The sequence below is a fragment of the Onychostoma macrolepis genome, chromosome 22 (genome assembly GCF_012432095.1).
Source record: "Onychostoma macrolepis isolate SWU-2019 chromosome 22, ASM1243209v1, whole genome shotgun sequence".
NCBI classification, from domain to species: domain Eukaryota; kingdom Metazoa; phylum Chordata; class Actinopteri; order Cypriniformes; family Cyprinidae; genus Onychostoma; species Onychostoma macrolepis.
In genome coordinates, this window is record NC_081176.1 from 7,016,075 (window position 1) to 7,032,923 (window position 16,849).

General features: G+C 39.9%; 1 protein-coding gene across 1 annotated transcript; it reads left to right on the forward strand.

Moving 5' to 3' along the window:
- The first annotated feature begins 333 nt into the window (after positions 1-333).
- On the forward strand, positions 334-9,598 carry LOC131530952 (uncharacterized). Its single transcript, XM_058761506.1, has 9 exons — positions 334-452; positions 2,364-2,681; positions 2,825-3,121; positions 7,233-7,547; positions 7,708-7,989; positions 8,082-8,195; positions 8,478-8,557; positions 8,723-8,784; positions 9,309-9,598. The coding sequence occupies exons 2-8, from the start codon at positions 2,390-2,392 to the stop codon at positions 8,771-8,773; spliced, it is 1,431 nt and encodes a 476-aa protein (XP_058617489.1). The 5' UTR covers positions 334-452; positions 2,364-2,389; the 3' UTR covers positions 8,774-8,784; positions 9,309-9,598.
- The last annotated feature ends 7,251 nt before the right edge of the window (positions 9,599-16,849 follow it).

The window sequence follows — 16,849 nt, forward strand, 5'->3', positions numbered from 1 at the left end:
GCATATTTGTTTCAATAACAAAAAACCCAAGTTATATTTTTGGCCCTTTCACACCAAGAGTGAAATGAATAAGTAAACGCTCACTCTACACACTGAACAGAAAATAAAATTGTTGTAAATCTATTTATTTCAGTTTATTCTCTCATGTTTTTCAGCTCATCTGCCTGTTCCTAACATCACCAGAGACGGTTCTCCACCATCATCAGGATCATCATCACGCCAGAATTGTTCATTGCTGTGTTCAGTGGTGAATATGAGTCATGTGACTCTCTCCTGGTACAAAGGAAACAGTTTATTGTCCAGCATCAGTGTGTCTGATCTCAGCATCAGTCTCTCTCTACCTCTGGAGGTGGAATATCAGGATAAAAACACCTACAGCTGTGTGCTCAACAATCCCGTTGGCAACCAGACCAGACATCTGGACATCAGCGAACTCTGTCACACATGTTCAGGTACGGCAGTTGTGATATTAACATTCATAATTGGTGTTTGAGGTTCAATTGACATCAGTGAGCTGATGTTAAGATAAAAAGTTGTTCCTGTTCTGTTAATAAATATCATATTCTTGATATTAAGCTGTTTCCGCGAGATTAAATAAAATTGATCAAATTGACTCTTCCTCATCCCAGTAAGATGATGCGGCCGATCAGACGCAACAATATTCAAATTAATTCCGGTGGCCAGGCAACTTCTGCCGGTGCTCTCAATCCAGGCCATTTACATACGCAATAGGCTATTGTCACAATTCTCTGGAGCAAGGGAACGAAGAGGCGAGGAACTCTTCAAATAACACAGACTTTATTGATACAAACACATAGGGAACAACGGAAACACAGAATGACATTCAACACCGGACGCTAGAAACAAGGAAACATAGGGCTTAAGTACAAGAGTAAACGAAGAGTAAACTAAATGAAAACAGGAAACAGGAAACAAACCAAATAAGGACATAGAGGGAGAAACTAGGGCAAGGAAGGCACATGGGCAACAAAACAAAACACAAGACAGGACAAAAGTACGACAATTACTCCCCCCTCCCGGAAGGCACATCCCGTGCTGTGCAATATCCAACGGGAGGCCATGGCGGAGCAGGAGACTTGGGTGGCCATTGCGAATCTGCCTCAGAGGCCGCAACCCCAGCCCCTGCCCCGGCCTCTACGGCTGGAGCCATACTATACTTGGGGGAGTTTACGGGGCTTAACTGGAGGTCAGGAGCCCTCCCTGGGCTGAACTGGGGATCAGGAGGGCTGGTTCTGACTCGGAGCAGGACACTCTCCAGACACCGGAGGATCGCTTCCCTCCAGCTTACTCCTGTGGTGTCTGGGAGGTCCATAGAATGATGGAAGTTGGCCCCGTGCCAGCACAGTGATTTGATGGTGGCGTCATCGAATGCTGTCGCCGCGGCGAGCCCACAGAACTCCCGCGAATACTCCACCAGCGGGAGATCTCGGCGAGCCAGGGCGATGAACCGAGCGGCTACTTCCATAGCCGCGGGAAAAAAAAAAGGAAAACTAAAAAACTTTCCAAACCTGAAAACAAACACGGGAGAGAGGGAGCGCCGCTTACTTTCGGTTTTGGTCCGGTCTTCTGTCACAATTCTCTGGAGCAAAGGAACGAGGAGGCGAGGAACTCTTCATATAACACAGACTTTATTGATCCAAACACATAGGGAACGACGGAAACACAGAATGACATTCAACACCGGACGCTAGAAACAAGGAAACATAGGGCTTAAGTACAAGAACTAAACGAGGAGTAAACTAAATGAAAACAGGAAACAGGAAACAAACCAAATAAAGACATACTGTAGAAGGAGAAACTAGGGCAAGGAATGCGCATGAGGAACAAAACAAAACACAAGACAGGACAAAAGTCTGACAGCTATACTCTCAAAATATTATAACTTTAATTTCTGCAATTTAAATTCTCGAAACATTTCGACTTTATTCATGTAATATTTCGACTTTATTCTCATAATATTTAAACTTTATTCTAGTAGTATCTCGACTTTATTCTTGTAATTTCGACTTTATTCTTGTAATTTCGACTTTATTCTCGAAATATTACGACTTTAATCTTGTAATCTTAGATTTTTAGCATTTTTTAACGTGGCGCTAAAACGCCGTCATACTGCTGCGATGTTAATTTTTTTTCTCTGTCTGCTTTATACTAACAGTATCTCTTTAATGTTAGCAGTTTATAAAGGCAGTATATATTGTATTTTTATTCATCTGTAAGATCTACAGTACTTAAAGTTTCTGCTAGTCTTTCAAAAAAAGTTAATGGAATATATGTTGCTTTTTAAATGCAGTGTTCTACCTTTGTAATTACCTTAATCTGTGTAAAATCTGTTTATTCTCCAGTTGTGTTTAGTGAGTCAGTGTCAGTGATGGAGGGACATTCTGTCACTCTAAACACTGATGTTACTGAAATATCTGAAGATGATGACATACTGTGGAAATTCGATGCTGACAACTATCTTTTAGCTGAAATCAGTAGAGAGAAACAAATCTTCTATACATATAATGGTACTGATGGTAAATTCAGAGACAAACTGAAGGTGGATGATCAAACTGGATCTCTGACCATCACAAACATCACATTTGAACATGCTGGACTCTATAAACTAGACATAATTGGTGTGAAAAGGTCATCAAAAACATTCAGTGTTTCTGTCTATGGTGAGTAGAGATCATTTCTGCTGTCTTTTACATATTTTTGTTTTAAAGTGTGAGGTGATGGATCATATAAGCACTCACTCTACACACTGAACAGAAAATTGTAAATTTATCCATATTTCAGTTCATGCTCTCATGTTTTGCAGCTCGTCTTCCTGGTCCTAACATTACCAGAGACTGTTCTTCATCATCATCAGGATCATCATCACAGCAGAATTGTTCATTGGTGTGTTCAGTGGTGAATGTGAGTCATGTGACTCTCTCCTGGTACAAAGGAAACAGTTTATTGTCCAGCATCAGTGTGTCTGATCTCAGCATCAGTCTCTCTCTACCTCTGGAGGTGGAATATCAGGATAAAAACACCTACAACTGTGTGCTCAACAATCCCATCAGCAACCAGACTCAACAAATCAACATCAGTGAACTTTGTCACACATGCGCAGGTACGGAAGTAGTGCTATTAATGTTTATTAATTGAGCTGATTTTTGTCTACTGTTGTAGATCAGACTCAATAACTTACATGAATGTCCTACATATTTGTTTTTAATAAGGAAAAAACTAAAAGTTATATTTTGGGCAACTGTAAAGGCCCTTTCACACCAAGAGTGAAATGAATAAGCCTCAGGATGAAGGAAGTGCCTCTTCCTCTGCACTTACTCCCAATTTCTCTCAACATGGGGTCAGGAGAGCTGAAATAGTAAAAACAAAGCACCCTGTGTTACTTATTTGAAAAAGTAACTCAGATGTATTGCTTTAAGTTTAAAGTTAATGTGTTACTTTATACTTGAAGTAAGTGATCTGATTAGGTCTCATATGATTAAGCAACAAGGCCCGGTTATCTGTCCATTTTCATAAATTATGCTGCCATATTACGTCCCTAGGTTATGTATGTAACTGTGGTTCCCCGAGGGAACGAGACATTGCGTCGAGAAACGCTTTGGGAATGCCTCTGCGTGACCGTGTTCTGAAGCACGTGTAAAATCAGTCCAATAGAGAGCGAGACGTCACGAGCGGGGTGAAGTGAGCAACCAGGAAGCATAAAAGCGCATCCGGCAGAGCGCAAGTTAGCTTCGATGAAGTAGCTCCTGCAGGGATGCAGGGAGTATGGCAAGGAGATGCAGTGAGATGGCTTCGACCACCCACCTGCTCAAAGTCTGCAAAGGTCGCCGGAGATCCTTTCTTGGGTGGACCAAAGCAAACAAACAGCTGATCTGTCTTATGCCACAGGGCAGTTCTGTGTGCGTAAGTGTCCAGTGCACGTACTGGACGGAGCAGATTAAGCCTTTCTCGGCCTGCTTCCTGGAATGGAGGAGGACAGATTGCCTGTAGCAAAATAGGCCCTGGTGTAGAAAAGGGTACTTTAGGGACATACGTGGGCCTCGGGTAAAGGAATGCCCTAACCATGCCCGGGGCAAACTCCAGGCATGACACAGAAAGTGCCTGAAGATCCCTGACCCTTTTTAGAGAGGAAATAGTGAGGAGAAAGATCGTCTTCAGAGTGAGGAACTTGTCTGAAACTTCCTCTATGGGTTCAAAGGGGGCATTACACAAGCCCTCCAGAACCACAGCCAGGTCCCATGAGGGCACCTTAGTGCGCTGTACTGACCTCAGCCTCAAGGTGCCACGGAGGAAATGAGTGACGAGTGGGTGCCTTCCCAAAGATTGACCACCCAGAAGGGCGTGGTAAGCAGCTAAGGCCACCACGTTTACATTCAGAGTGGAGGGAGATAACCCTTCGGAGAATTGCTCCTGCATAAACTCCAGAACTGTACCAACTGGGCAGTTGACTGGGTCCTGCAGTCGGTGTCCGCACCACTTCAAGGGGCCATGCCCACAGCTTCCATAACTCCCCGTGATCCCTGCCTGAGAGAGGAGGTCCCTCCTGATTGGAATCTACAGTGGAGAGCCGTCGAGGAGGGATACCAGGTCCGAGAACCATACTAAGGCGGGCCAGAACAGGGCTACTAACAGGCATACTCTCTTCAGAACTCCCAGGAGCAGAGCAATCGGGGGAAAAGCGTACAGAAGAAGCCTCGGCCATGTCTGCACCATGGCATCCAGCGCAAGCGGAGCTGGATGCATGAGGGAGAACCAGAGCGGACAGTGTGTCGTGTGTCGGACAGTGCTCTGAGTGAGAGGAGCTTTCACTGAGCCCACAGGAGGATCCGGCGCGCCAGCCTGTAAAGGGGGCGCGAACGCAGACCCCCCTGTCGGTTGATGTAGGAGACCACTGATGTGTTGTCTGTGCGGACAAGCACATGATGTCCCCACAGGTCTGGAAGGAAGTGTCTCAGAGCTTGAAACACGGCCAACATCTCCAGGCAGTTTATGTGCCATGTGAGATGATGGCTTTCCCACAGACCCTGGGCAGAGCGGCCACTCATGACCGCCCCCCAGCCCGTGAGGGAGGTGTCCGTCGTTAGCGTTACGCGACGACAAGGAGCCCCCAACATCTGGCCTTGGGAAGTATCAACCAATCGTCGATGTAGTTGAGTATGCGGATGCCCTGGAGTCGTAGCGGAGCCAGAGCAGCATCTACACCAGGGGTCTGCAACCCTGCTCCTGGAGAGCTACCATCCTGAAGATTTCAGCTCCAACCCCAATCAAACACACCTGAACCAGCTAATCAAGGTGTTCAGGGCTACTTGATAATTACAGACAGGTGTGTTACAGCAGGGTTGGAACTGAAGTCAGCAGGAAGGTAGCTCTCCAGGAGCAGGGTTGGAGATCCCTGATCCCTGATCTAAAGTGCGGGGTGAGAGTGACAGGCCAAAGGGAAAAATCCAATATTGGTATGCTTCGTCCCTGAAAGCAAACCTCAGGAACTTCCAGTGTTGAGGAAGGATGGATACATGGAAGTACATGTCGAAGGCAACCGGTATTTGATCGCGCGGTTCAAAAGACGCAGATCTAGGATCGGACGCAACCCCCCATCCTTCTTTGGAACGATGAAGTAGCGGCTGTAGAACCTGGACTCTCTGTCGCGAGGAGGGACCACCTCGATGGTCTCCTTCTTCAAGAGAGTGTTTACTTCTTGTTCCATTACCAGAGCCTGCTCGGGGCCCACTAATGTGGGAATCACCCCGCTGAAACGAGGCAGACGAGAACCAAACTGTCTACTAAGGGAACCAGCCTCTGGAGACTGGCCTCTGGTGTCACTAGAGGAGCTAGTTCAGTGCCCTGAAGCGGATGACCGGCAGGGAACGACCGACCTGACTGCTCTAGCGTCCTCACTTGAGGAGATGAGCTCTCCCGTGCCATACTGCCGCCGGGTGGCAGCTGGGAAATTTGCTCGTCGGAGCTCACTGAGCCCTGAAGCACAGAGAGTGGCAGGGGTATCAGTAAAGCCCCGCGAGGGCACTGAGGAGGATCGGGCACCGTACACTGAGGTGTTATCCATCGTCAGGCTGCCCTCGGGGTCCTGACGATGGTGGTGTCTTCTTCGACAAAATAACGGTCCGCAGATCCACTTTTTGTCTCGAAGACCCTGACTGAGAGCATCGCCTGGACCCCTGTTCTTTCTGTTCTTTTCTTCAGCCTGGTATGCTTGTAACACCGCCATGGTGTGCAAACATGCGCCAGCCTGACCTGCCGCCGTATAAGCGTTCCCAACCAGACCCAATGTAAGCTTAACTGGCCTGGTGGGAAGCTTCGGGGCCTTCAGGGACGATGCTGAAGATGGGGAGAGATAACTAGCAAGTGTCTGCTCCACCACAGGCATCACCCCATATCCCTTCTCATTTAGCCCTACGACGTTAGAATAATTAGATACTGTGGGTCTGTAGATACGGGACAAATATGGGGATTGCAAGCCTGACCGCTCTCGTCAAAAATGGTCAGGTGGGAGCCGAGCACACACAGCGAGAACAACCTGCAGTCATTACAATCAGCTCCCTCGAGAGCTGATCGTGCATGCTCCGCTCCCAAACAAACAACACACAGATCGTGTGCCAGATATTGTGAGCAGGGAGGAACACAACGTCTGAAATGCCGTTCGCTCGCCACTTTAGACTTTGACATGCTTGGTGGACTGACAGACAACAGTAAATATGACTGACACATACACAGAGCGCTACTGAAGAGCAGAAGCTAACTTGCGCTCTGCCGGAAGCGCTTTTATGCTTCCTGGTTGCTCACGTCACCCCGCTCGTGACGTCTCGCTCTCTATTGGACTGATTTTACACGTGCTTCAGAACGCGGTCACGCAGAGGCGTTCCCAAAGCGTTTCTTGACGCAGCTCAAGTTCCTGAAGGGGAACTCCATTATTTGACACTATAAATGTATTTTCAGGCAATCTGTAAGTGCTGCTGCAATGTTTTGTATTTTTTTATTTCTTTCTGCTTGATATTAATAGTCTATCTTTAATGGTAGCAGTTTATAAAGATGTTTATAAAGAATACATAATATGTATTTTCTTTATCTGCATTAATTATATCAGACAGAAAGTTTCTGCTTGTTAGTCAAAAAAAGTAATGGAATATGTGTTAATTCTTAATTACAGAGGTCTACCTTTGTAACTATTCTAATCTGAGTAAAATCTGTTTATTCTCCAGGTATGTTTAGTGAGTCAGTGTCAGTGATGGAGGGAAATTCTGTCACTCTAAACACTGATCTTACTGAAATACGTGAAGATGATGGCATACTGTGGAAATATGGAGCTGAAAACACTCTGATAGCTCAAATCAACAGAGAGAACCAAATCTTCTCCACATATGATGATGTTCCTGATGAGAGATTCAGAGACAGACTGAAGGTGGACCATCAAACTGGATCTCTGACCATCACAAACACCAGAACTGAACACGCTGGACTCTATAAACTAGACATAACTGGTGTAAAGCCAAAAACATTCAGTGTTTCTGTCTATGGTGAGTAGAAATCATTTGTGCTGTCTTTTACAGTTTGTGTTGTCTTGTTTTATAGTTTGAGGTGACAGATGGTATAAATGTTCATTCAAAACACTGAACTAAAAATAAAATTATTGTGTAAATTTATCCATATTTCAGGTTAATCTTTCATGTTTTGCAGCTCGTCTGGCTGTTCCTAACATTACCAGAGACTGTTCTTCATCATCATCGTCATATTGTTCATTGGTGTGTTCAGTGGTGAATGTGAGTCATGTGACTCTCTCCTGGTTCAAAGGAAACAGTTTATTGTCCAGCATCAGTGTGTCTGATCTCAGCATCAGTCTCTCTCTACCTCTGGAGGTGGAATATCAGGATAAAAACACCTACAGCTGTGTGCTCAACAATCCCATCAGCAACCAGACTCAACATCTGGACATCAGTCAACTTTGTCACACATGTGCCGGTATGGGAGTGGTGATATTAACATTTATTCATTGAGCTGATCTCAATAACTTACATCGATGTCGCTCTTTTACTTTCCTTTTCATCCTCCAGACTCAGATTCTCTGACAGTGTTGATCTCTGTTGCTGTTGCTGGATCTCTGTTGATTGTTGCTGGATTTGGAATCTTCTGCATCTACTGGAAATGTAGAAAAATTGATGAACAAGGCAAGTGATACTGACTGATTGTAATCAGATTTACAATATGATAGCTCATATTGTAATTGTAAAAAAAAAATCACTCTGCTAGTAGTGGGTGAAATGTAATAATGTCAAACATAATTATGTTAATGAACAGTTTTTGAATTGTGGCATTAAAGATAATTATGTGTATTAATGATTCAACTTTGAAAGCCCTAAAATAACACATTTTAAAGAACAAACTAGTTGAGTTTTGTCCATTATTCATCCATCTATTTGAGTTATAATCCATTACTGTTGTTCCAACAGTTCAGATTTGTGAAGATGAGATGACTTGTGTCGTTATGACAAATGAGCCAAAGCTCCACGAAAGAAATGCCCATGCATCGGTAAGAAAATGTATTTCTAAATGTGTTGTGTATGTGTAAATATGTGTGTCTCTGTATCATTTCAGCAGTGGGTCAGATGTAGATCAGTGTGCCCTTGTGTTTTTGTCTGTATAATGATCCATCATATAGTGTCATAAAAGAGTAATATATATTTTCTTTCTTCAGTGTAGTTCCATAAGAAGCCATTTTTCTCTTAAATGTGTATCGCTGGCATAGAAGACTTCTGAGTAAGTTATTTTGTTATTTTTATTTTATTTTTTATTGTGTCTTTAAAAGTCTACAGGCAAATAAAATGTGTCAGATTAAGTTACTTTCATATTTTGAACTGGAATTAATTTGTAAAGCTACCGAGAAAACACTAGAATATTAGGATAATAGAATTAAATATTCTAAAGGTGTTGCAGACAGCAGGAAAAAATAATAAAATACAACTAACCATTTAATTGTTTAAAATAAATGACAATAAACTTTTAAAGGGAGAAAGAAACTGAATCAAACTACTGTATGGCATACATTAATTCAGGAAATTCTTAACTTCAGGTTAATTCTTGATATTGTATTGGCCATATTTCTGTTATGTAGGCTGGGCATTTTTTATTTTCCTATTTATCTTTATTATTCCTATTTATTATTAGGCTACTACATTTCAGTATTTATTTTATTTTTTTCCCCCAAAACCACTGATGTAGTTGTTATTTATTTAAAATATTTTATTATATCTCATGTTATACTTTTTTTGTTGTTTTTCCAGAAAGTTGAAGAGGAGGATCAAGTAGTTAGAGTATGTACCTGTAAGCAAGAGAAGATGATCAAACTTTAATCTTTTTGCTAATGTGAAAATTTTTAATAGGAAATTCCTGTGACTAACTTAGAGTTCGAGTCTGTTGTATCGATAGTAAGATTTATTTTCACGGGAATATGCATGTCTATATATATTCATGACCTTTCATGCCTTGATACTAGTGCAAGTTTCAGTACTTATTTCCATAATTAGCGGTGCTAGTAGAAGAGCTATTCTTGTCTATATCACATCCTATTTTTATAAAGATCCTTTTTCTTTGTCTGACAATGCCTGAAATTCATTTTAAGAATAAATGCAATGGTTGATTCACTGTTGTAATACTTATGTTATCATGCAAATGTGCAGTGGTTAATAACTGATAAAGTTTTCATGAGTTTTGGGGAGTAGCTAACTAAAAGGAGAAATGCTAGTAAGATTTTATTTTATTTTTTTCAGTAGCATTACAGTGCTGATGTCCAAAGGCAAAACACGAAACAAATACACCAAAATTCAGTAGAAACATTGTTCTCAGCATCATTTTTTAAGTCATTTTTACTTACTTTCAGTTATTATTGTGTTTTGCCTTTAGCGCTACTTCTGAGTACTAAATGTCACATGACCGATCATGCTATTTTCAAACTCGGTCACACTTTATTTTAAGGTCCAATTCTCGCTATTAACAAATCATTAACTACAATTTTTACCTCAGTAAACTCCTAATTTGCCGCTTTTTAATAGTTAGTAAGGTAGTTGTTAAGTTTAGGTATAGGATAGGATTAGGAATGTAGAATATGGTCATGTGCTTTATAAGTATTAATAATGCCTTCTGAAACAAATTGATGTGTTTGTGTAAGAATAATATCCATATTTAAAACTTTATAAACCATAATCTCTAGCTTCCACTAACTGTTGTACATGCGTTCACGAGAGAGTGGTGTTCTAGCGGATAACGTAGGATGTAGGCTTTGCGTAAGCTCCAGTGAGAAGTGTCGAACACGGAGTGCAGTGGAGAGAGCAAAACACAACAATGGTCACAAATTAGAAGTACAAAACGAAGATTTTTAAATAAAAATGTTGGAGGATTTTAATGTAAGCCAAGAGGAGTCTAGTTTTCCTTTGCTGTAAACAAACTTGGTTTGGGGAGGAGCTAATTAATAATTTGTTTATTCATTTATTTATTTATTTATTTTATTTATTATTTATTAATTAAAGGAGAAACACTAGTAGCATAACAGTGCTGATGTCCAAAGGCAAAACACGAAACAAATACACCAAAATTCAGTAGAAACGTTGTTCTCAACATCAGTTTTTTAGTCATTTTATAGTTCTTACTGTGTTTTGCCTTTGTTGGCGTGTAGGGCGACTTCTGAGCAATAAATGTCATATGATGGATCATGCTATATTAAAACTCCTTCCAGCCTCCAGGGAAAAACACAAGTCCATGTTAAGAGCCTCCAAAAAATCAGTCACTGAAAAAAGATCTACAATATGGCTACCCACTGCTCTGGGTGTGTGTTCACTACTGTGTGTGTGTGTGTGTGTGTGTGTGTGTGTGTGTGTGTGTGTGCGTGCGTGCGTGCACTTGGATGAGTTAAATGCAGAGCACAAATTCTGAGTATGGGTCACCATACCTGGCCACAAGTCACTTCACTTTCACTTTCACTTTCAGATCATCTTCAAACCATGCTGGAAAAAAAGCTATTAAAAGACTTAAACAGACCAAACTGTTCTTGTAAAGCAAAACAACAAATCTAATGAAAACTATGCCAAAACGGACACAAGGCTGTTTCTGCAATGCTTTAGCATATTCAGACCAAATTTGGCCTGTTTTATACCAATCATGGCCTGAGGATATATGAATAGTGCCACCTAGTGGAAATGGACAAATAGACATTTTAGCTTAACTTCTGAACAGTTTGGCTAAAAATCATAAGATTATTGTCTTTCACTATGGGGACAGTCATGGCCTAATGTTTGGAGAACCAGTCCGGCAGGAATTGTCGTGGGGGAAGTGAATGACCAGCGCTCTCTTCCACCTTCAATACCACGACTGAGGTGAGACCCTTGAGCAAGGCACCGAACCCCCAACTGTTCCCCATGCGCAGCAGCAATATGGCTGCCCACTGCTCCGGGTGTGTGTTCACTACTGTGTGTGTGTGTGTGTGTGTGTGTGTGTGTGTGTGTGCACTTGGATGGGTTAAATGCCGAACACTAATTCCAATTATGGGTCACCATACTTGGCCACACGTCACTTCACTTTCACTCTGTAGGTCATTTTGTGCATCAGCCATTTTGAAAATCATCAACAAATGTCTTTGAGTAACCAAAAACTGCTCCTTAGCTCTTACATATAATTATGTGGAGTGAGATTTATGACCAATAATTTTCACAGTAGGCAGGGCTTCAACAGAAACTTAGCTAGTTAGGACAAAAACTCAGGTTCACACAAGAGACATTTATTCGCTTGTTGAATTATAGCATCACGTTTGGAGAGGATGTAGTGTCTCACCTGAAGATGAAGTACTTACTGTAACTTTGAACAGCTGTGTTTCTTATAATGGTGTAGAGAACCTAATTGAGTGAAACAGTTTTGCATAGTTCAGGCAACTTCTGAAAAATGCAGGTGATAGCCACATTTGTACAGAATCTTAAGAATCTTAATGTATTGCTTAGTCTACTGCTTTTTTTAAATTTACAATTTGACTCTTGCAGTATTATGGGAAAAATTTCAGTGTCTTTGGTTCATGCATTTAGTGACTCACTCACACACGGCCCATTTTAAAGGTTTGCTTTTAAAAGCTTTTCAATGCAACAGGACAACAAGACGCCCTTCAACTACAAACTAAACACACATGCTCTAAATGTTTACAAGATGTTGGTCCACCCAAATTTCTGAAGAACAGACAACAACAGCTTTCAGTTTGACTCAAGCTGAACCTCAGTAAAAAACAATAGTGTGAGATGGCAGACAGTTTTAACTTTGTACTTTGTACTTATTTATATACTTATAGTAAGAACTGAATAAATATAAACAACAGTTTAAAAATCACAAGACATACCATTAACAATTTAAAAATCACAAGTTTTACCGTGAAATGTAGTTCATCCACAGCTCATACAATATTTGTCTACTTTCAGGCATTTAACACAATCAGACAACTACCTTACAAAAAGTAGGCTATGTTAAATGATAAAAAAAAATAGAATATCTTCACCCATTAAAAGCAGTTAAAAGGGCTGGATGAAATATAACATTAATACAGTGTGTGAACGAGGAGGGTCAAACTCTGTCAGGGGAGGGTTCACATCAGGTTGAGTGTTTTTAGCAGCGGCTTCATTAGTTCAGACACTGAACCACTGAAGAAAATGTTTCACATGTTTGTTCTGTTCTGTTTGTGCTGGTGGAGTCTGATTGGTAAGTTATAAAAACAAAAAAAAACATTTTTATCATTTTTATTTTTTCTCTGAGCTGCTGCTGTTGTTAAGAATTAGACTATTTTCATCTGTACCTACCAAATAAATCATTACTATGACATCTACTTACATTGAATGCCTGTCGTTTTTCGGAATTTAATACTTTTTTTTCTTCTTTTTAATTTTTTTAAATCTATTTCAAAAGAATTCCATGTTTTAAAAATTTTCGATGCAGTCATCATAAATATCTACAAAAGTCATTAGTCCAAAGCAGCCCTGAGAGCATGAGAGATAGCGATAAAACAGTGTCTCATTTACTAAGTATTGAACATATTCAGCAAAACGAAATTATGTAACTTTACACATTGATTTTGCCTCACAGCAGATGACTTTATTACAAATTGCAGTATATATCCCTGTTCATTTTATGTCTCTGCTGCTGTTGTGAATGTTCTTCAGTTCACATGTAACCGATTAAAACTGCAGCTGATTTCAGGATTTGTAAACCAACGGGAGCCTTAATCTGTGACAAAACCTCTTCATGTTCATCAGGTGTGTTTGGTGCAGAAACAAATGAAATACAGTCATTGTCAGTGATGGAGGGAGATTCTGTCACTTTAAAAACTAATCTTACAGAATTGCATGAAGACGATGACATAACATGGAAATTTGGAGCTGAAAAGTCTCTCATAGTTAAAATTAGCACTGAGAAACAAATCTTTTCAACATATGATGGTCCTGGTGGAAGATTCAGAGACAGACTGAAGCTGAACAAACAAACTGGATCTCTGACCATCATAAACATCACAACTGAACATGCTGGACTCTATCAACTAGACATAATTGGAGCGAAACTGTCATCAAAAACATTCAGTGTTTCTGTCTATGGTGAGTAGAGATCATGCCATTCACATAATCTTGTTTTAGTTTTAGGTGACAGATTATATAAAAACTCACTCAATACCATGAAAATAAAATTGTCGTTTAGATTTATTTATATTTCTGTTTATTCTCTCATGTTTTTAGCTCGTCTGCCTGTTCCTGTCATAAGAAGAGACTGTTCATCATCATCATCATCATCATATTGTTCATTGTTGTGTTCAGCGGTGAATGTGAGTCATGTGACTCTCTCCTGGTACAAAGGAAACAGTTTATTGTCCAGCATCAGTGTGTCTGATCTCAGCATCAGCATACTGTGTTTTTGTTATCCTGGTTGAAAGTCTCTTCCCATCCAGATAGGAATCACTCAGTTAAGTTGTCTGAATGTATTTATATGAATTTATATTTTCTGTGGAAGGTGTAGGACCATAAAATGTTCGTCCAATCATATTCCTCAGTTCGAGGATTGCGATAGGTTGTTTTACCTGCCTGTTTTGTTGTTGTAATCTATTATTGTTGTTGTCAAAACAGTTCAGACTCCTACAGAAGAGATCACTTACACTGATCTGAAATTCCACAAAAGAAAAGCACAGAAATTGGTGAGACAAAGTATTCCTAATTTATGTTATTCTGTCTAGGAACATAGTTCCACAAAAGCCAAAGTAATTTATTTTTCTTCATTTTTAAAGCAACTAAGAAACTTGTGGGGGGGGGGGGGGGTAATGCAGAACATTGTATATTGATGTGAATCTGTGAAACAAATCTATTGTGTGATGTTTTTTCAGCATGTTAAAGAGGAAGATCACGTGGAGTATGTACCTGTTGCCATGAGAAGATGACCTTCAATCTTAAAGATAATCGAAATCATCCCCTAAAAATAATTAGCGTTTGTCTCATTTAGATACATCTTTACAGAACTCTAGTTTGATCTGTTGGGTGGAAAAACAGCTTGTACATAAGAATGTGTCTAGTGCTGGACGATTGTGTTTGATGTCTGTTTTTGAGCGTCTGTGTGAAAGCAGCTGAAGGTATTTTTCCATTCTTGTTCATTTGAAACCATTTTACTTTTGCTTTAGACAATTTCTATATATATATATATATATATATATATATATATATATATATATAATGACCTCACATACTATGACCCTACAGATAAGCAGTGTCAGTTTCAGGAGTTATTTCCAGCTCTAGCAAGTGTTTTTTTTTTTTTTTTTAAAGAGGAACTGTTCTTGATCTCACATCTTTTTTTATAAACAGGGCTCCAGACTATAACATAGCCTGCTTATTCTTTCTTTCTGCAAAACATTTAGTTGCAGCTGAATGCCGAGCAAAAATCATCAGCCTAATTTTGAACAAAAATGGCATAGCAAAAACAAATAGACTAACTAATATAGATTCCAAACATTTTTAAAGACAAGTCAAGATACGGTAATAAAATAAGAGCAAATAATCAAATTAGCAATAGCACAGATAGATAAAACTGAACAAGGTAGAGAAATGGAAATCAAATTTAATCAAATGTAAAATAATACTGCATTGTTTTCTTTTTGTAAATAAAATATAGATTCATCATTATTAAAACTTATTAAAGTTACATGTGTGCGTTTCTGAGCGCACACATCCGAAGCACGTGCACAGAAAGCAGCTGTGTGATATTCACCCTTGTCGTGTGAGCACTAAACTAAGTTTTCTTCCATATCATATTGCGCTTAAACTATCAAATACAAGGTTAAGGTGTGTTTCAAAAACACACAAAGTTCACATAAACACAGTCGGTTATGTCTGTGAACGTAAACAGCTTGGAAAGAAATCACGTGTGTATATTAGATCTTTGTGACAGCAGCATAACATACAGTACTTAATACTGTCTATCAAACAACAAAAGAAATACAGAACATCACTCACTGCTCTTGACTGATTAACTTTAGTAGCTTAACAAGAATAAATTTCTTCCTTATATGCTTATTTTGAATTCACTAGCGAGGAGATAAACATGGTGGACTGTGTACAGCTCACTCAGGGGAGGAGCTAAGCTAATAAGGCAGAGATTGTTACCAGTTATGGGCGTGGCCTATTCAAAGTGACATCACCTTGGAGTACATTACTGAATGGCATATTTTGAGAGTGTTTATTATTTATTGGGAAAATAACAGAGTGGGTGGATTTTTATTTATTTTGTTTCACAATAGGGTGGTTGTGTACACACTGCGGACACACAATTATGTTCAAACACAATATAAAAATGAATCTTGCATAATAGGTACCCATTAAAGTTAATTTAAAGTTCATTTATAAATAGTATGCCCAATCGAAGCATGAATTCCTGCTATTGATATATACATTCATGAGATTGGGTTGTATACAACACAGTTTGCTTAGGATACTAACCTGTATTAATAAAATTTCTGAACTTCCCTTAAAATTTGCTAAAGGAACAAACCACTTTTTTTGAAAATAGGCTCATTTTCCAAGGGTTAAAAAGTTGAGTTTGATCTTTTTCAAATAAATTCAGCTGATCTCCGGGTCTGCCGGTAGCACTTTTAGAAAATGAAAAGTTGCTATTTTGTAGGCCGATATGGCTAGGAACTATACTCTCATTCTGGCGTAATAATCAAGGAATTTTGCTGCCGTACCATGTGTGCAATGATATTACACAGCACCTGAAAGTAGTCCCCAGCTAGGTAACTAATTATGATATAGCTGGGGGCTATTTTCAAAATCGCAACTTTTCATTTTCCGTCAGTATTAGTACACAATGTAACTACAGAAGAGTCAAGTTTTAAATAGGAAAAATATTGAACATTTTTGGTCATTTTTGAATGAGATGCTAATGGTCTAATCAGATTCAATGATCCATGCTAAGCTACGCTAAAAGTGCTACTGCCAGACCCGGAGATCGGCTGAATGGATTCGAAAATGGTAAAACTCAACTGTTTAACTCTTGGGAGTTGACAAATGAGCCTATTTTCAAAAAAAGTGGAGTCATTTCATTGACTTACTGTATACTAATCCCTTTACAAACTGAAGTCCCATTACACTACATTCAGCAAAAAAGAACTAAAAGTACAACCATTACAGCTTCAGATGCTGTCTTCCTGTAAAGGAATCTGTTCTCTATAGATAGGTGGAGTGCTAGTCCACTACAGAACTCCAATAAGAAATGTGACAGGAGACAGATGATTGTTCAACTGTTTATCTCTTCAGGATGTGTCACT

Bases quoted from the DNA above. Each gene is read 5' to 3' on its own strand.
- LOC131530952 (XM_058761506.1), top strand. From the start codon at position 2,390: ATGGAGGGACATTCTGTCACTCTAAACACTGATGTTACTGAAATATCT. The intron at 2,682-2,824 runs GTGAGTAGAGAT...CATGTTTTGCAG, and splicing joins ATTCAGTGTTTCTGTCTATG to CTCGTCTTCCTGGTCCTAAC. The intron at 3,122-7,232 runs GTACGGAAGTAG...TTTATTCTCCAG, and splicing joins ACTTTGTCACACATGCGCAG to GTATGTTTAGTGAGTCAGTG.